This window comes from Ambystoma mexicanum, chromosome 2q, assembly GCF_040938575.1.
Source record: "Ambystoma mexicanum isolate Mex_15411 chromosome 2q, UKY_AmexF1_1, whole genome shotgun sequence".
Lineage (NCBI taxonomy): Eukaryota > Metazoa > Chordata > Amphibia > Caudata > Ambystomatidae > Ambystoma > Ambystoma mexicanum.
Genome location: NC_090924.1, coordinates 561,832,938 through 561,853,259, shown reverse-complemented (window position 1 = coordinate 561,853,259; position 20,322 = coordinate 561,832,938). Strand labels below are relative to the sequence as shown.

Genomic DNA, 20,322 nt, shown 5'->3' with positions numbered 1-20,322 from the left:
CCCTTGCTGCCGTGATGGCTGTGTGTGTGCCCCTCACACCCCTTGCCTATTGTGTTTGCTGTGTGTGCCCCACACCCCTCTTGCCCCCTGTGATGGCTGTGTGTGTGCCCCTCACCCCCATGATGGCTGTGTGTGTGCCCCTCTCCCCCCTCACCCCCTGTGATGGCTGTGTGTGTGCCCCTGCCCCCCTTACCCCAGATGGTTGTGTGCTCACCTGGCCCCCCTTACCCCGCTTGATGTTTGTAAGTGCCTTTGCCCCCCCTTTCCCCCGTGATGGTTGTATGCACCCCTGCCCCTCTCTTGCCCTCCGTGATGGTTGTGTATACCCCCACCCCCATCGGGTCTCAGGCTGATGAGATGGGGCCCTCCACTTCCCAGAAGACCTCCTCTGGTGGCAGTGCACCAACCTCCACCCCTTCTCAGGTCAGCGATGGGAAGAGCAGGAGGAAGAGCAGGCTGACAGAATTACCATCAGATGCCGACACTAATTAGCACCCATTTCCATGTACCTCTGATTTTGTGGTGCTGTAAAAGTGACAGTACTTCTGTGATTGCCAATTTGACTGCATACTGCCCAACTTGTAATGAGTCCGAAAGTATCCGAATATTTGGAGCATTTGTTTTTCATGGTTTGATGATAGTAAATGTGTCAGTGTAGTTTCTGTGCCCTAGATTGGAATTTCTTTTTGGCTCTGAACATGAAACTTCGAATTCCTCAATTCTTGATGTAACACATACTTTGTTATGTTGAGAGCCTATTTTCCTACAGTTCCATTCAAAATGTTATGTTATTCTGAAATATAACAGGCTGTTGATAAACCATGTATTAATATATTATTAATATCAGTTTGGGTTTAGCTTGTTTTTGTTTAAATATATTTATTTGCATTTTAAGCAACTAAACGATTATATTTAAGTAAAGCCACTATTATACCATGGCCAGGTAAGAGTATTGTGCTGTCATCATTTACAGTGAACATGAACAACACACATACAAACAGCGTGTTGTTCACCATTGTTACTATCAGTCAATAAGATACAACAACACAGAGCTCATTCCAGGGCGCTGCCTCTTATCCAAGTTCCCAGGCCCATCTCATTGTAACCCCTCGTATCCACCACTGTGAGGAATCATTCCCCCTCCAATCCACATCCTCAGGGAGGCATATGATCCGAAAGAAAGAACATCAACAGTGTAAGAGTGTACCAATCCACAATGCTGCCATTCATCCCTCCATCAGTTCTATGCAAACCCCTGTACATCACTGTGGCCTCGGTCATTGACAAACACCTGAGGAGGTTCCACCAAGTTTCCATCTGTGGACAAACCAAACACATCCATGCTATGGTGATCCTACATTTCACTAATTTACCTGTCAAATCAATCAATTTTTTAACATGTTTAGTGGGTTTTGGGCATGGGCGCACACCTAGTAAGCATGTCCCAGGTGTCTATGTGAATATAGTAATCCCATCCCTTTCTATGTACGTTCCTACAGACAACCAAAATGGTTGCACCATCGGACATGTCCAAAACATATGCATCAAGTCCGCTTTGTCATCTGCACACCTGGGGCAACAGGCAGATGCCGGCCTGAAACACCTTGGTATCCTATATAGTGTCAAGTATGCCCTATGAAGCATGGACACTTGAAAAAGCCCGGCATTCCTAGTACCCTTCTTTTGTATAATAGTGTGTTTGCCTAATCTGTCTCTTCAATTTCTCTGCCCAGATCCTCTCACCACATGGCTTTAACCTTATGGCCCTTTTTATGCAACCCTGCCAGCATCCTCCCATATAGGCTACCCCATGTCTCCCCTCTGTCAGGTCATATAACAGTGTGAACGTAGCATCTAGCTCCTGTTCATCTGGGAATCCCTGCCATCATCCCTAGCTTCTTTATTCAATCAGATGTATGTCAGGAATTGGGAAGCATGTATTCCTTCCCTGTTCCATCACCAGTTCTGAGAACTCCAACAGCACACTGTATCCCATGTGAAAACTCCCTTCTCCTCCCAGTGTGACCTAATAACTTGAAGATCGCCCTTCCCTGGCCCATACATGGAAGCAAGAGGTATCTTAGGATATTAAGGCTCACAGACGCTGAGTAATTCCCAGGCTATGAACTTTATTCTCTTACCGAGCTGTAGCATATATGGCCAGTCCCAAAATCTCCCATTGTCCACCCAGAGGACCTCCTTCAGCATTTACAGCTGGACTGCTGCCTGCAACAGTGGTGTGTCCAAAGTGGCCTCATCTGACAGCCACCAAGAGACAAACTAAATCTGTGCAGCTAAATAGTATGATAAAGAGTATAATAAACAATGCAGAGGTTTTATACCTCCATCCAGATAATCCATACAAAGGGTGCTCAACACAAGTTTATGCCTTCCAGACCCACATAATAATCCCCTCACCATGGTATTCAGAGACATGAAAAAACCAGAGGAATGTGGAATGGGACATTAATAAAGTAATGAAACAAGTGAGCAACAACTACCCTGGACAGAGGCAACCTCTTCCAGAATCTGATAGATTTCTCTGTTCTTCCCCGCACTCTCAAAGTATTTTGCTCTTGGGAGGTCCTTGCCTCATGAAAAATATTCACCCACAAGTATCTGAAGGTGTCTGCAGTCCATTTGAATCCGAGATCAGGCAAGTGCGCTCTGTCTATGCCCACCAGCGGGAAAATGCATGATTTACTACAGTTTATGGCTATTCTGGAGAGCAGAGAAACATGTTTAAAAACCGTGAGTATGTATGAACCGTTACTCTCCGGGTTCTGGACATATATCAGCATGGCGTTTGTATAGAGGGAAATGACATGCCTGGCCCCATCTACTGTCACACCCACCTTCTCAAACTCCGACCGAAGGAACATCATGAGAGGTCCCAGAGCTAGGATGAATATCATGGGTGACAGCGGGCATCCCTGCCTTGTGCATTTTTTTAGGTCCCATGCTTCAGAAATATATGTACTTGTCTGCACTCTGGCTTTAGGTGCTGTATAGATCAGTCTTGCCCTGCTCAGGAATCCCTCTGGCACCCCAAAGTGTTTAAGGGCAGCGTACAGCCACTCCCAGTATACTTAATCAAATGCTTTTACTGCATCAATGGAAACATGGTCCTATTAATGACGGAGTGTAGTTGTCGCATATTCAACGCTGGGTTTGATAGTTTTGCTTCACAGTGCTGATGAGTTTGAAAGCATCACTGAAATTAGAGAGGCCCTTCTTTAAAGAAATAGTGTGCAAAGTGGTCTGAGTGTAAATGAAGCTTTGATGGGTTCCAAAGATAAGGAGAATACCACAGGAGTGGGGTTTTGCCCAAGACAGATGTATATTTTTGCTGACATGATATTCATTTGGTCTTGATATGATATGATAGGTTATTTATAACGTGCTTAATACCCAGAGGTTTCTAAGCGTAGACCTGGGGATCGAACCTTTGATGCTGCGTCTTGTCTTGCTTTCAAGGCGAGTACGTTGCTGCTGAGCTATCCTCCCGAGATGCATTGAAAAGGCAGATGGAAGGGGATTAGGTGGTGGTCAGTACAGGAGATAAAAAGATGAGTAAATAGAGCCGCTCGTTAGGACACTAGTGAAAATGTGGTTAGGAGTATGGCCTTTTGAATAAATAGCGATGCAAGAGTGAGAATTGGCAATACGTTTGTCAAACAAAGCAATATTTTCTCTTTTTGAATGCTTTGTATTTTCAGTCCAGATGATTCAATCGCTTGGATGAAAATGTTTTTTATTGTTATGTGGGTTGAGTATGATGTGTATTTATGTAATATTGCTTGGAACATTTTTTTTTCATTTTGTCATTTAAATGTAATATTGTTGTTTGGATGCTTCCACTGATGATTCACCATTCTGAAGAGGAAAGCTTGTCCTCAGCCCTTGCTACCAAAAAGAGAAGGAAATCAAGTATATGATTCACTTTCCATCTGTTTCCCATTCATGACGTATATGCTTATGAGCGTAGTGGTGGTACCAGTTTGGGCATAGCATAAAGAAGGTCTTGCTCTCCCTTACACTTCTTCTGACCAGAATAGAATGGTTTCACACCCTATATCTATCCCTTAGTCTGAAATAGAAGCCAGAAATTATGAAAATAACATTTACATTCTGAGTATTAGATTATCTAACATGGTGTACTTCAGAGCCCAGTATCAAAAAATCATGTTCTAAACAGTTATATATATTGCATTCATTACAGATTAGAATTGATATCTGCAGGCATGCAGGAAGACGACCTATACCTCACAACACACTGCCACCTATAAATAACATGTGCTTCATTATATTGTGTACTATGTGTGTTTTAGTTCCGTAAACATTACAGACGTACCTGGTTCTCTGAATTTGTTGCATTTTCAAAGCCGCCGCAAGCATCAAAGTAGTGAGGAAAAGGTTCAGACCACCCATCTTCAGTGCAATTCCTGCTGATATCTCCTACATAAAAAAAATAATTACAACATATAAATGATAACGCTGGATAAAAAAAGAGTACCTCTAAAAAATACAATCTGATAGCAAAATCATAAAATCATTTCACATTTAAAAATCAGCAGATGTGTCATTCAATTTGATTTGTTGCCAATATGATTTACATTTTGTGAAACAGATTAAATGGGATATTAATGTAACAGTCTGTGTATTTTTAGATTGACATAAGTAAGGGGGCCATAAATGGTAAGGTCAACTCAGCGTATTTCTTTAGATTAACATCGTTTTAATCCTTACACCGTTTGGAGAGTCATGCATTATATTGTACTATTGATTTATTCCACAGATGGAATTGTTTTGGAGACTCAGAAAATGTAAAATGTACATTTATTGTCTTACTGAATTGAAATGTTACTACATTATATGAGATAAGGAATAGCAAGGTAATATACATGTAATGTGAGAAAGAATATTTCATTACACATTGCCCGGTAATTGAATTTATCCCATTACATATTTTAACTTATTTTCTTTTTCCAATTTTCACTTTCAATATACATGAATGTGCTACGATAATGATTGAACAATATATCTTGAAAAGATAATGAATGATGTTGTTGTAGCTAAAATTCAATATATATGGCTCTGAAGAAGCACCAGAGTAACACATTTATACTGCTTATGTACTAAACTCATGTTAGCCAGTCACTGGTAGCCAGTCACTACTAGCCAGTCATTGCCAGTCATTGTCAAATTAAGTAAAACGGGAATCATGATCAGTGTTGTTATTTATTCAGTCGTCAACCTTTGCGTTTTTGAGTCACAAGAAAAAGATTATTGATGTCATTTATTAAATCTCAGAAATCGAGATGTATGGAATCGTCAAATTGAGATTCAGTAAAAATATTTGTTTAGATAAGATGTGAAAGAATGTTTATTACTTAGACCAAGATTAGAATTCATCAAAGTGCACTCTGCTGATCCCAAAACAAATTACTGTGTATTCTGTTTTTTTCCATCATTAGTAGGCTTGCTGTTGTTTGGGAGAGAATAGCAGCAACTTTCAATAATAAATAACACAGCAAGATAAAAATATAACAAATAGGAAATCATTGGACGCAACCTACCTGAAAGTTAACTTGATATTATTTATATATTTTAAGGTAAAAGCACAGCATGCTCTTTTCAGTGTTTACAGTCTCAGAAGTATGCAGGGCTGATGCAAGCATGTATCTTGCCTATGGCAAAGTGTGACTGTGGCACACCTCTCTCATATTTCAGAAGCAGCAGTAGTCAAAAACTAAACAAGTGAAATAAAGTGTTACAACTGATGCACTATTAATGCAAATAAAATAATATATTTTAAAGACTACGAGATTTTGGGGGGGAGGGTTATTGCTAGTTGTTACGATTTGACACAATTAAATGTGAATCAGGTCTAACCTATTCTTTGACTATTTCTGGTATTTGGTACTACTATTTGCTTCATTTGCATGATGGTCCTTCAACTTTCACCAAGTTTGCATTATGGTTCATTAAAGGCATGTGACATGCAAAATCAATAGAATAGGAAAGTGGAAAATACAAAGAAACTAGGGGATGTACATGCAAAGTACCCCATAGTGGTGAACTCATGGGGAGGACAATAAGGATTTCTTTGACACCCATGGTGTCCAGTATATAACTGCACCCCATGTGGCAAGTGGATCCTTTCACATTTCAAAGATGTGCCGTGGGTACCTACCACAAATCAAAGGTCATGCAGCCAGGTTCTGTCCGAGTGAACTCTGCATCTGGATTTGATGGAACCTCATGGAGGTCCACCACATAGCAAAGCGGAGTGCCTCGGGCTGAACAGCACTGCCCGTGAGACTAATGTTCTGTCGTGGTCTGGGTGCTGCTCTGTAAGGTAGCCGCACTCCATGCTCTAGATTTTTTCTAATGCTACACGCCCCACTGCTAATCATTCAAGGGTAATTCACATGTGCCCTACCATCTTTATCTCAAAAGTGTAGGATTTGTAATCAGGCTTCACAGAGTAAGTAACACATGACTACAAGGGACATTTTGTCAGCTCTTATCTTCTGTATTGTCTAGATTGAATTAGCTATATCTCTCCTATTGCTCTTCTGGCAAATATGCATTATAGGCTCACGCTCCTCAGAGTATAATATAACATCTTTTCACAAGGAAAACACGGGAGAAACTATTGACCAAATTGTTCAACCATTCAAGGCCAAGCTAGATGAAGGTACTGGCTAGCAAGCACTGACAGGTTCAAGGGTGAGTATTGGGAATTTGTACTTTTGTTCAGATCACTGCAGTTATACTATGCACTTGCATGAAGCTCACGCGGATGGCCCTTACAAAGAGTTAAGAAAATATCTTGATATAGTGAAACTACTACATGTATTTTATTAAAATATTTTGAACTGTGATTTTGGCGATCTCAAATGATGTAGTTATATATGAGGTCTTTGTGAATTATGGATGATGAACATGTATGTATAAGTTGTACAAAACCATATTGTGTGGCTCTGATGAGGGTGTGTGTGTGTGGGTGTGGGTGTGTGAGTGTAAGGACATATATTCTTAGAAAATCATCATTGTTCCTTTTCTCACCTGAGGAAGAGTCGCCAAACTCCTCCATTTGGTTCCATCCTGCAGAAAAAATCCGCAAGAAGAGAGTTAATAAAAGAACAACATTGAACAATATAAACTCATTGCACAAATATGAAATGTTATGAAAGTTATCTATGCTGCATTTGATTGGATGTTTTTTTATGTACAAATGTCTTACCAGGTCACTTTTAGCATGTTAATGCATGGCCTGTTAAACATAACCTCTAAATACAAACAGGTGCAAGAAATGTGCAAAGCTAGTTCATCAGTGACAGCACATAAGCCTCATAGTTCATCTCAAATCAGCATCAATAGTATATTAGTAAAACATTTAAAATCAGACTCTTCCAAACCTGCAATGTCAAAGTGCCAAGATGTCATCAGTTTGCCTTATTCAACCACAATATTTCCAAATTATATCCCTCTCTTGCCTCTACATACATTACATGTATTGCCCCATCAGATTCACAGAGGGCATTCCTCTGCTTCTCTCTAAAAACTACTACCCATATGATTGTAATCATTATTTCAAAATTATCTGGCCATTAGCTGTTAGATAAGATTTTCATAAATGTGAATAATCTTCCTGACCTTTGTCAACCCCAGAACCTTTTGCTTGGACTTGGTGATTATGGGCCTCATTACGACCCTGGCGGTAAGGGGTTTACGCCAGCGTTAGCTGCGCCGACCCCTTACCGCCAATTACGAGGTCCCTTAGCGCCATGGCGCTTTTAACACCTGCTTTTAGCAGGTGTTAAAATCCATGGCGCTAAGGGACCATGGAGTTAATTACGCCACCGTAATTTACGGTGGCGTAATTAACGCCTTCCCCACTCCCATTATGCCCTATGGGGCAAAAATGGGAATGGGGAAGGGTAAATGGGGATTGGGGACTTACCGCCCCGCCAAGGTCGGAAACGTAGTTTACGCCATGGTGGCAAAGTCACGGCCCAGGCGGTAACTTACCGCCTGGGTCGTAATGAGGCCCTATGTGTCCTTTTCCCAAGTTGAGTGGGAATCTTTTTCCCCTCTAATCTAGTCTTTTACTATTTTTATGGGTGACGTTTCATGTCTTTCCATAGCGTGTGAATGGAGTTATTGTGTCCTATAACCTTTGGGCTGAAAGTTACGTACTATTGCAGCACACAGCATTTAAATTCAGTGGTGCTGGGTTGCCTTTAGGCTTCCCTTTTTAATTTATCTTTAATGAACCTGGGTGAACTACTGTTCCCAAGGTCTAAAATGGGATTTCCAGCCCATTTACATTTTACATGGTGAGCCAGCACACCCCACCTTAAGTGGAGAGCTGGGGAGATACACTTTATCCTATGTCTCACTTACCAGGTAAAATTTGTGTTACAATTATGAGTCAACTTGAATGGCTGGTGGCAGTGAATCTACCTTTATGACTTTTAATCATTATTACTTGCAGGCTGTCAAAGCAGCTGCAGTAATGCACAGGAGGGTTAACATTCTGTTAGAATGACAGGTTCCTTCTTTTTGCTGTTTCTCATGTATCTTTTGTTTCTTGGATCTTCTTATGCTGTCCTGGGTAGGGAAGATCCTGGTTGAAGTTTTGTCTTCGGCTGGAACCCTTTGTGTTCCCCGCCGAGGCTCCAGAATGTCTCTGAAGGCAGGAAGCGAGGGAGGAGTAAACAACTCTGCACCCCTTTGTCTTTCACCTTTTCTGAAAGGAACAAGATCCTGCTGGGGAGCTGTTTTTCCTGATTGGACAGATAGCTGGCCCTTTCTGTAAACTGTAGGCAGAGTTTGTAGACGTTATACTGTGGTTCCTGATAAATACTTTGATCCTGGAAGCTGCTGACAAATCAACAACTGAAACAAAATCTGAAGAGGAACACAAAGAAACAATGGCTGTAACCATTTCCAGCGACCATAGAGCCTGCTGTGTAACCAGAACCTGAAGTAACCATTCTTTCCAATCAAACTGGCAGTCCTGAATGAATATAACAACTACTACACAGAGGCAGACAGGATCCACTAGTCGTGACAAGACCTCTAAAATGAGCCATCCCTCAACATGCTGTTACCTTGCTGGGCTGCAAACCACCAATACCCACTGACCTCGAGCCTGAGTGCAGTGCAACATCTTCCGAAGTCCGATTCCTGACAAAACTTAGGTGGACTCCTGCTAGACCTCGATAGACATGATTCAAATCCTTTATGTCCCCTCACCAGAGTACAGGACTAGATTAGTAAAGAGAATCCAACCGGCAATATTCGTTTCCCAGTATGTACCTGTTAAAGGGCACCGCAACTGCAGGATCGCTAGAAGCCTTGAAGAATCCTGTATTTAAAGTCTTTTCTCTCAACTGTCATTGACAGTTTCCATTCTTCAGTCACCATTCCAAGAATCCACGGGCTGGGTCCTGTGCTAGTGTCTCGGGATGACGACCAACTCCAAGCTCTTCTTCTTAGCTGAGGTACTGTGTTGGCTTTGGTAATACTTACCTTAAGTCTTGTGTGAATCCTGTGAGGCTGAGTGGGTGATTTTTGTGGTTGCGAGTTTGCCCATAACATTTGCCCACACCTAATGCTGGGACACGTATAGGGAGCCTACTTTGAAGTCCCTGAACACTTTTCACTAACTCTGATTGTTTGAAGAGATATTCTCTGGAATGCTGACTTTCCTCCAACTGAACCCTATTGTTACCGACAGCTGTGTCCTAGACCACTAGGGTCCCCCTTCTGCCATCAGGAGAACTCATGCTTTAGAATAAGGGAAGGACTCTGATGATAAGGCTTCTGTCTTGAAATCTATAACAAGTGCTGAAAGTACCTACTTGTAAATGAGTTGTTGAGTAACTTTGGTTCTTGTACAGAATAAATGTCCTTGGCGTTGATACTTACCTGTACATTGCTTGTAGCTCCTTTAAAAAGTATAAAAGTTATTTTACTAGCTTTTAAATTGTGTTCAATCTTCTAAAACACAATATTGTTTGTAGAGTTGTATCATTTCTAAGGTGAATGAGTGTAGAAGTTGACCAATCGGATTTATACAACTTGAAATAAATGGTGTCTTTCGAAATGTGTGTTATTGGGGTTTGCTTTCCCTGAACAGCTTTAGTGCCTTTCTAAAACAGTGCTAGAATTAATACTTATCTTTGCGTTGCATGTAGCCACTCTTACAAGTATATGAGTTCTTACGTACCTGTAAATTGCTGAATGCAATTCTTAAAAGTATAACATGTTACTTCCTTACCTTGAATAGATTTTCCATTCTAAAAGTGGGTTATGCTTTCCCTGAACTACTTTAGAGTACTTCTAAAATAGTCATAATGTTCCTACTTACCTTAGAATTGTATTCTACACTTCTGCAAGGTATCCTTGGTATAGCTAGCTATTAGGTAGTGGATAGTTCACATACCAATAGGTTACACTGACCTTGAATAGCTGTTGCTCTTCATAAACTGTAATTGGGTTTTGCTTTACCTGAAATGCTTAGTGCACTTCTAAAATGGTTGACTGTGCTCATACCTATCCCTGAGTAGCTTAAGGCCCCACTAGAGCATATGTGTTACTTTACTAGCTCTGAACTATGTTTTTAAAAGTAATTCTGGTGATGTAACTGTATCTGTTCATAATAGAAGAAAGTTCCAAATGTTTCACGATCTACATGTAGCAGTGTTGATCTGATTAAGTGATTCTATAACTGAATAACACTGAACCTTGCTACCAACAGGGTCTGCTGTCCTTGATTTACTTATTGCAATCTAAAGGTAACTAAACTGGTCTTATTTCCAAAGAACAACATATTGCCTTGCTGAATGTATAACTTTAGGTTTGACTCACCTTGAACTGCGTATTGCTATTCTTAATAGGGCTATACTTTTGTTTGTATACCATAAGTATTGAGTTGGTTTTATACATGTGTGTATAACTTATGTGAATAGTACTTACTTCTCCAAGATTTATCTTGGCCTATTGTATTTAAAATAAATCATTATTTTTACAATACCTTTTGTATCAGTGTTTCTAAACCATATGTATACTACAATTTCTTTGTATTGATCTAGAGCCCTTTCTGCCCCCTAAAATAAGCCTAGCTGCTCTGTCCATGCTACCCAACATTCTCAGGTGGTACAGCCTTATACTTAGAGTGGGGGTTTTGCACTGCCTTAGATATGTTTTTTTTTATGAAGTCTTTTTTATGAGAACTGTCCTAACACTAAGGAAGAAGAGTAGCTCTTTGACCAGTGTATACTTCAAGCCATTATTACCCTCTTTTGCACATCACTCATTTAATCATTGCAAATATTGAGGCCACTAATTAAGATGATTAAACATACTGACTTGATAAAACCTCCCAGCAGATGCCATCAACTAGAGTTTAGATAAAAGTGCGTCCTTTCCATAAACTATTATAACAATATATTAGCTGTTACATGAATCAAAATTCGTCAACATTGTACATCCATTCTTAATGTAGTTTTAACAAATGAAGTTTATATGTATCATTTGCCAATAGAACACTTAATCCAGACACTCTGGGACTATTTCAGGATTGATGCAAGTAGTCTTGTCCCTCCCGTTACCAACTCCATCATCAGCATTCCAGCTGGTCTCGTTTTGAAGGCAGGGCAACCACCTGCTGCTCAGTTTAGTGAAAGGAGAAGGATGTTGTGGGTGTTCATAACAATGATGCCATTCTCTTATGTCTGGAGGAGACAGTAGTCTCCCCCATGCCACAATGCGTGTATACATCTCAGATGTGAAAGGGATTCCCCCTGATTGGTTGTACATGGGCACCGCCTGGTCTAATGTCTGACTAACCCCACCAGTCCTAAGCTAATGTTTGAATCCAAAGGTATGATTCTGAGGCCCAGAGAGCCAGGAGACACGTACATCAGGGTGTGTAGGATTCAAAGCCTGGGGTGAGGTATTTGCACATAAGAATTTTCCAGGATATTCATGACTAAAGAAAGCAATGTCAGTGTTTTTAGGAATTTTAAAACATATTTCCCAAATGTAGTGTTTGTTAATATATGTACACTATTCACCATCAACATATATTCTGTAACAAAAATATAGTCCCAAAAAACATAACTGTTCAGTCCACTCCTCAACCATTACATCCATGTCTGGCTCCAAATTAACCTAGTTCCAAGATGCAATTGACTTCAGAGTATGCAATGGACACGAGCACTCTATTTCCCTAGTAACTAAATGCACAACCTCTTAGTGTGCTACTGTGCATGTAGGTGGCCAAGTATTGTGGACTAGTGGCATGCACAAAATGCACTGTGGTACTCGCATAATGAGAAAGGGCACGACCATATATTCCTTTCTTAACTGGAGGAGGACAGATATGTGAAACCTGCAGCAGGAAATGCAGCCCAGAGGCCAAACGGCGCAAGCTGGGAATGCTCACACTCACTCTTGTTGTTTCGATGGTCGCCAATTGAAATCAGAGACTTTATCCACTAGTGTGTGTAGTATATTTGAGTGCAACCCCACTGGTGCACATTATGGAAGGTTCAGGTCACCGTGTAGGCCAGGGGAAAATGTGTGACTGACACACTCATGCACCTGCCACAGGATCAGTGAATGTCAAGCAGGCAAAGCAGGCAGCAGCAATGACCAGCTGCATTTCTTCTAATTACACAGAGTTGTTGACGGGATTGCAATGTCCAAGTAAACTGCAGTGCTATTTTAACGTTGCTGCTTTTGCTTTTGCACTAGCAGCGGAAGGACTGTGGGTTTTACCAGAGTTGGTGCATCATCTCCTGGAGATTAAAAGCATTCAAGGTTGTGGGGAGCATGTCAAATGAAAAGAGTGAATAGCCAGATGCCGTGGATGTTCAAACCCATTTTATGCATTAAAGCACGATGTGCGCTTTGAGGCCCATGGGCGAGTAGCACATTATAACAATTAAGCACAAATAAATAAATAAATTCCCCAGAGCAGACCGGGCTTAGCACGGACAGGGCTGTTTTAAGTTATTTTGGGTGGAGCCTGGGACACGGCAAATTCTCCCCCCAAATCAAAGAATTGAATGGATCCAGGAATCTGTGCCCCCCGCCTTTGCCCCATTAACAAACCGTAGTTGATAGGCTGCTGTGACAACAATCAACATAAGGATAGGAACTCCTCCGGACTCCCTTCATCCGTGCAGAATTTCGAATAATAAACTAGTTGCATTTCAAGGGAAACATAAGCAGTCCAAAATGAGGTTACTTATTCTAGCATAGGTACAGGGCATCATTTAACAATATCAGACAGGACGGAAGTATATATGAAATTAGAGTAGTGTCTGGGACATAGATTAGTAGCCACAATAAAAAAGTACTCTCCCCACCCCCACATACAGAAAGAGATGAGATTAGAAGCCTCATAGAAACGGCAAGTGCATAATCATGGATAATGGAGTCAGTTATCAGGCTAAATGAAAGATACACAAGCAATAGTTGTTTGTTCCATGATGCTGGCCTGATTACCGGCATAAAGGGGAACACCCATCCATATCCTTGTATGTTTTTCCTCCTAGCAAGACCAAAGACCCATGAGTTATTCCTGGGAGTCTGAAAGGAGAGATGTTGGAAGGACAGAGCGGGCCGCTTGCAAGCCTTTTGGTACTGGTTACTGAAATCTATGAACAACCTGATAACTCTAATAGATATCTAATATTAATGAAAGGAAAGTGATTAAGCACTGCTGCTGGTGGTATCCTAAATCAGCCCCAGGTAGATACATGGGATTATGTGGCACCTTACTGAAGTTGGGCAGACATGAAGGACAGGCTGCCTGACTTCTAGATGGAAGTCCACCCTTTGCTATGTGGAGCTATGACATGGCTGTCTAGTCCCTGTCAATAAGAATGCCTGCTACCGATAAGTTAGTTGCTACTGGGGTTTCTTGTCCAGGAACCAGATTACAATTATGAGTATAAAAAAGAGGGTTTACAGCATGAACTATAGCCCCATCAGTTTGATTATCCAAACACGACCCTTTCGTTATTAACAAAAAAGTGCCTACAGAATTTCAATTGTGTTTTGTTTGTTGACCCCATCAAGCATTACATTGGTTTCTATAAATACATATGAAGTAACACTTTAGCTTGTTAAACCATAAGTGATATTATTTCGAAGAGCATACCATCAGAACTAAGCCACATTTAGGGACTGACAATTACCCTAGATTTAAGGACTGGTGATGTAAAAATGTTAGACACTGAGTATAGATGAGTGGCCCACGATCAGACACTTAAGTTATGCGTTAATGCTGAGACATTAGAACAGTTGTTGCCATACAGAAAGGAGCTTTCATTTTTTAATGTTTGACTTTCAAGAGCTAAAATAATATCCTGCTGTGTAGAGCTTTATATAAATCACATGATAAACTGACACGACAATATTGTTTAAAAAAAAAAACCTCCTGAAAACATGGTCTTCCAAAAGAAGCATGATTGTAGCTAAATGGTTCCATCATTAATGAACGTCTTAATGTGAGCCTTAAGAAATTACATCTGGGTTTACTATAGAATTTAAATTATTTAAATTCACTGAGCAAGCAAAACTGTGCAATTGGTTCATCTCCTTGTGTTCATTGTTTGACACTGACTATCTGGTTGAACATGGAAGTCGACTGGGTTTGAACGAATGGTGGTGTGCCACTGGCTTATGATATTGTTGTGGTTCAATGTGGCTGGCGTGAGCGAGAACATTTGGATAAGTCTTACAAACCCTTTTGAGATACTAAAACTGACAAGAAAAACATTATTCCAAGACTCATGCACTCAACTCTTGTTTAAACATATGTTTTAATAATTGTGCTGCATACATTGTGCTTGTGGTACACAGTAGGTTTAACACCATTCTTTCTCTGTCCCTTGTCTACAAGCACTTTCTCCTTAGCCAAGACATCCTTAACTATCGGTTGACATATAGTGATTGTTTCTCCCTCAGTATGCCAAGTGCTAAGTGCACCGAGTTGTTGACCTTTAGGCCCTTAGCCATCTATATACTCTAACCAGTTGTTAGCAGTCTTAAGGCAGGTGGGATTTGTGCCATGTATACACCCCACTTTATTCTGTCTTCTTCTTTCAGCTCACTCTCTCCTCTCCCTCTCTTGTCCTACCTCCACCCCCCAATCCACTAGCCTCCTTCACTCCTCTCTCCACTTCCTGTCCCTCTGACATCATGTATTCCTTCTATATCTCACCTCAACCTTGTTGTGTCACTCCACCCTCTTCTTCACAACTACTCCCTTCTCCTCACCATTAATCCTCCCTCCACCTACTACTATTCTTTCCAAACCATTGCTACCTTCAAGCTACAACTGCTCAAACACCCCAATTGCACTTGAAACCATAGGCTTCACAGTTACTACTTACACTAATTCTTATAATGACACTTGCCACACGAACACACACACTTTCAATGCCCTACCACTTTCACTCACTAACTAATACCTCACCTTCACCAGCAATTGCCTCCACTCTCAGCTGCTCATTCCCCATCCTGCTGGTCTCTTGGTCTTCCACCTTCTCCTCCTCTGATAGCACCCAAATAGCCCACATTTCCTGTGGTCCCCTTTCATCTCCCTCCCCTCTCTGGGTTGGCTCATATCCAGGGCCAAATTAGCCCTTTCTTCCCCACCTGGGATGTCTTGTAGGCAGACATGATTACAAATAGGGGGCTACATCCCACCCAATTCTTCCATACAGAGCCGCTGTGGAACAGAAATGGTGGATGCTGAATACTTGAGTTCATGTCCAGGGATTCTGTTCTTTGTAGCCCAAAGGGAAGTCCCATTATGTGTGGAGGGTGGTGGGGGGATTTGCCACCTTTATTAGTGTCTGGTGGTGCTTGATTGTTGTAAGTGTCCCTGTTTGCCTGCTGCAGCTGTACGTCAGCACTGCACAGCTTCCATGTCTACTGCACACTGTTGGCACTGCTGTTCTCCCCTTTTCTGCCAGTCTCTCGGATTGCAGAACCATGGCGAGCTGATCATTTCCGGTCAGGTCCCTGTCTTCTGGTGGCTGGCATGCAGAGCCAACACTCTACCTCAAATGATTATTGCCGGTTTCTTATTGGGGTGGGATGTTCCTAGGGGAAACAAGAAAACGCTTTCTATGGCATGAGACTAAGGAGGACTGCTGAGAAATAGACTGTGAAAAGAGAAGTGGGCAGAAATTGGGGCTTTTTCAGCTGCCCCAGTACACCTCAAAGGTAGGATTTATGTTGTCAGTATGTGCTGTCCCCAGTACATATCCTCACTGTGATTTTTACTCTCTCACGTTTTTGATACTACGCTCAATGTTCCTGATCCAACCACTCCTCCTCTTATTTACTAATTTTCAAACATAAAATACACTTCCTAGAAGTTCCTGTGGGAAACTAAAATATGGTAGTTGCACTGGGTGCACACAAATAAAAAATATCAGTATCTGGTTTAATCAATGAGACAGAAAAATGTTAAAATAAAATAGAGTTGGCGACTCATGTGTACCACTGTACACTTTTGGCAGGCAGCGACATTTCCATCAAAATTATTTCAATATATATAATTATTTCAATTATATTCAATATTAATTATTTCAATATTTCCAACAAAAGAGACTCGAAAAATTCCATAGTGAAAATGCAAGTTGAGGATGCTCCTCTAAAGAAGAAGGCGCAATAGCAAGGCAAGGAAGAGCCACAGTCAACGTATTAGAGAAAGGAGTTCGTTTGGAAACAAGAATTAGAATGACAGAGAGGAGTAGGGATTGTGGAGCAGTGTATTAGGTTTTTTAAGCCACAGGTCAAAGAGATTATGATTACTGATGGGGACAGAGGTGGAACAGAAATCAGAGCAAGAGGAAAGAGATAAGGGATGTCAAGCCCACACGGGTTAGGTTTACTTTCTACCATGGCACATGACAATGTAGTGGACCATCACATTGTCCATAGCGCTTACCAGTAACATGCCAGTGCATATGCGCTATGTGCACTCCAACAGCACTCAAAAGAGGGGTTATCTACCTGCATTCTCTTCGGTGCGTTTTCGAGCCAATTACAGATCAAGCATGTTCAGGTGTTTGAGAAATGTCTTCCACCTACCCACGTCAGGAAACATAATTCTGCTTGGTCTGTGGGATGTGTGGAGAAGGATGCCACCTTCCTCAATGTGGCACTGGAAAATTGGTTTGAAGTACACTGCTACGAGCGGTTTAGCCTTCTCCAAAATGGCACCCAAGGATTGCTGTACCCGAATTCAAACAATAGAAGCAATGATCACAGTTCGTGCAGTGCGTTGTTTCGCTCCTGCTGAGTCCTGCAGCATGTTCCTTGTCCTTCGTGTTGCTGCAGGTTTCTCCTGATTCGTGTCGTCCTGATATTACTCCGGCTTCATGTCACTCTTTCTTCCTGTTACCTTGGTGCTCTAGCATATGCGTTCCCACTACCCTTCATCTGAATGGGTACTTTGTTGGCTACGCATTTCCAGTTACCTGTAACTACCTTCTGCTTCAAATACAACTCGCAGCCTGATGCATATTGGAAGTCCCGAAAATCTGACTGCTAGCACAGGGCTTTCTTCCCCTTGGGTGTCTCTCTTAGGGTACACAACCTCCTGTTCCCCATTCAGGAGGTCGGATATTCTCTGGGATCCATTCGATATCATCTGCTGCTGCCATTCCTGCAATCTTTATTTATTTATCTATCTGCATATGGTTACAAAACCTTTGCAAAAACAGCCACAAGAAACAGTAATTTCAATTCAATACAACACACTTCAGTTCAATACAATGAACGGATTACTAAAACATTCAACACAAATAAAATCTTCAGATCTAGAGTGATACAAAAGCAATTCATTACATACAATGCAAGTTTCAAATTGTTAAAACTGCTATATCCACAGCAAGCTCACAACCTTTTTAAAATCCTTGCCCAGAACCATTCTGTATTAAATAGGCATTAATTTGGTACAAAACGAATTAGAGTTAAAACGAGATTCCGACAAAAAAGTAAATTCTTTTTTAAGATGATGAATTGTTGGCTGAATATATTGAGACTCGCTTAGAACGTTGAATTTCCTGTCTTGCACAAATTACTTTTCTACTAGGGAATAAGTTCAATTTGAAGCACAACATTTCACACCTATGGTTCCTCGAAGGATGTTATTTAAGGTAGAAAGACATCTCATTAAAAGCTCTCACTTCATAGTTAAGATGATAAAACAAACGATAATTAATTGCAAAGACTCTGTTCTTAATCCAGTCCCATTCAGAAATTGTCTTTTACTCCTGAATGGAGACACCATAAGCTTCTGAAGATCTAAGTCATTCTCAAACAGAAGTTTTACCGATTGCTGAAACCACTCAGTCAACACTTTATAGTTGTTATTTAGCAACAGAGAGCGTAATTAATAGACCAGGCTGCAGTGTGGGGGCTGCCAAAATGATCTAAAAAATGTCATTTTCTTCCACTCAACATGGGCCTGTCTCGAGGTCAAACCCATCTTGTGCCTAATGGTTGCAATGGGTATCCCCTTCAGAAGGGGGTGTAATCTTTCCATACCAATGATTCCACCTTATTCCACTGATTAGGCAACAAACCTGTTTCAGCTCCGTAAAGAGCATGCAGGATTGTTTTTTGGGAGTAAAACGTAACCACTGCAAATGCAGAGAATGTGCTGAACTTTCTGTCAAACACCAGTAACTCAGTCATGTTTGATCTTATTTTATTTGTTCTAGGTTCATTCATTTGGTCCTTTTTGCAATGATGTCGACCCCTAAATATTTAAAGTTATAGACAACTTACAAGCGATTTTCAGAAATAGACCAAATAAAATGTACTTTTTGGCATAGGCCATATTGGCAAAAACCCTAGTTTTGGTGGAAAATTTGGAACCTTCTTAAAAAGTGTACAGATATATAAATTAAATAAAAATGGTGCTAACACACAAGCCTGTCATAGGGCGCAACAAGTATTTATCCACCTGTTATAATTACACTTTGATCTAGTCCAACCCTCACCTTCGTATCAGAGTGCAGGGCAATCAGTATAGTTAATAAACTTGGGGGTCAGCCCATCTCCATTAGCTTATTCCAGAGGAGTGCATGATTTAAACGATCAAAAGCCTGGGAGATGTTTAAAAATGCACAATATGAAACCTCTTTTCCCTGTAAGGCCCATGTCTGTAACAAATTCTGCTCTGCTGTTCGTACCCTTTGTCTCCTCACCTCCCGTGACTCCATCTCTACTTCGGTCTCTTACCTTGTCTGGCTACCATTTCGCTCGCAGCTAAAATTTTACTTTCGCTGCCTTGTCTTCAAATCCCTCCATGGTCTTGCTCCTCCTTATCTCTCCTCCCTTCTCTCTTTCTACTCCCCCTCCCGTTCCCTTCAATCCGCTGACCATTTTCTTCTCACTGTACCTCCATCCCCCTGTGCATCCTCCCGTTTCCGCTCAATCCAACTCCGAGCGCCTCTGTACTGGAACTCACTCCCTCTCTCAATCCGCTCCACCAGGACCTTCTCCTCATTCCGCACTTCCCTTAAATCCCTCCCCCTCCATTCTCCTCCTTGACACCTCCCCCCTGCCCTCTCTGCTTCCTCTCCCCCCTCATTCTTCCCCTTGACTTTCTCTCTTCCCTCTCCTACCCCTCCTCTCTCTCCCTTCCATTTCCCTCTTCCAACTCTTCACCACCCCTACCCCCTACCTAATCCCACTCCCCTATCCCCCCTCTCCCCTTCAGTTAATTGATCTTTTCACTGTTTTGTTGAATGATTCATGATGTAATTTTGCTTCCACTGTTATTTTGTTGATATAGTTATGTATTATGTTGTTCCACTGCACAGCGCCTTGGTGTAAAGCGCTTTATAAATCAATAAATCAAATCAAATGAACAACAAAACAGTTATGGGTTGTACTTAGAGCGGGGTTGAAAGCCAGATTGAAATGTATCACAATATCCATTGCCAGAAGCCCAAACTCGCAGCTGATCCAGAACTATTGACCCAAATATATTACTCGGGGCATCGAAAAGGGAGATAGGTCCTATCTCCCTTCTTATGAATTAATACAATATTGGCTTTCTTCCATGACAGAGGCAAATTATTTGACTTCAGAGTCTCTTTGAATAATACATATAAAATTGCAGCCCACAAGTTCAATTTGACTTTAGCATTTGAGTAGCGTTTGCTAAAGGATCGAGGGCCAGGTGCATTGGGGGATTTACTCTTTTTGATTATATACTTAATCACTATTGATCTTCCTCCAAGTGTTCAAACCAAAAAT

At 41.3% G+C, this 20,322-nt stretch overlaps 1 protein-coding gene across 6 annotated transcripts in view; it reads right to left on the bottom strand.

Moving 5' to 3' along the window:
• Window positions 1-20,322, bottom strand: part of ADCYAP1R1 (ADCYAP receptor type I) — a 1,274,377-nt gene that overhangs the window by 511,839 nt on the left and 742,216 nt on the right. For all 6 annotated transcript variants that reach the window (XM_069647708.1, XM_069647709.1, XM_069647714.1 and 3 more), the window contains exons 5-6: window positions 7,075-7,113; window positions 4,355-4,458 (exon numbers count right to left, since the gene is read on the bottom strand). In XM_069647708.1, coding sequence (XP_069503809.1) covers window positions 4,355-4,458; window positions 7,075-7,113 — 143 coding nt within the window. The remainder of the gene's footprint in view (window positions 1-4,354; window positions 4,459-7,074; window positions 7,114-20,322) is intronic.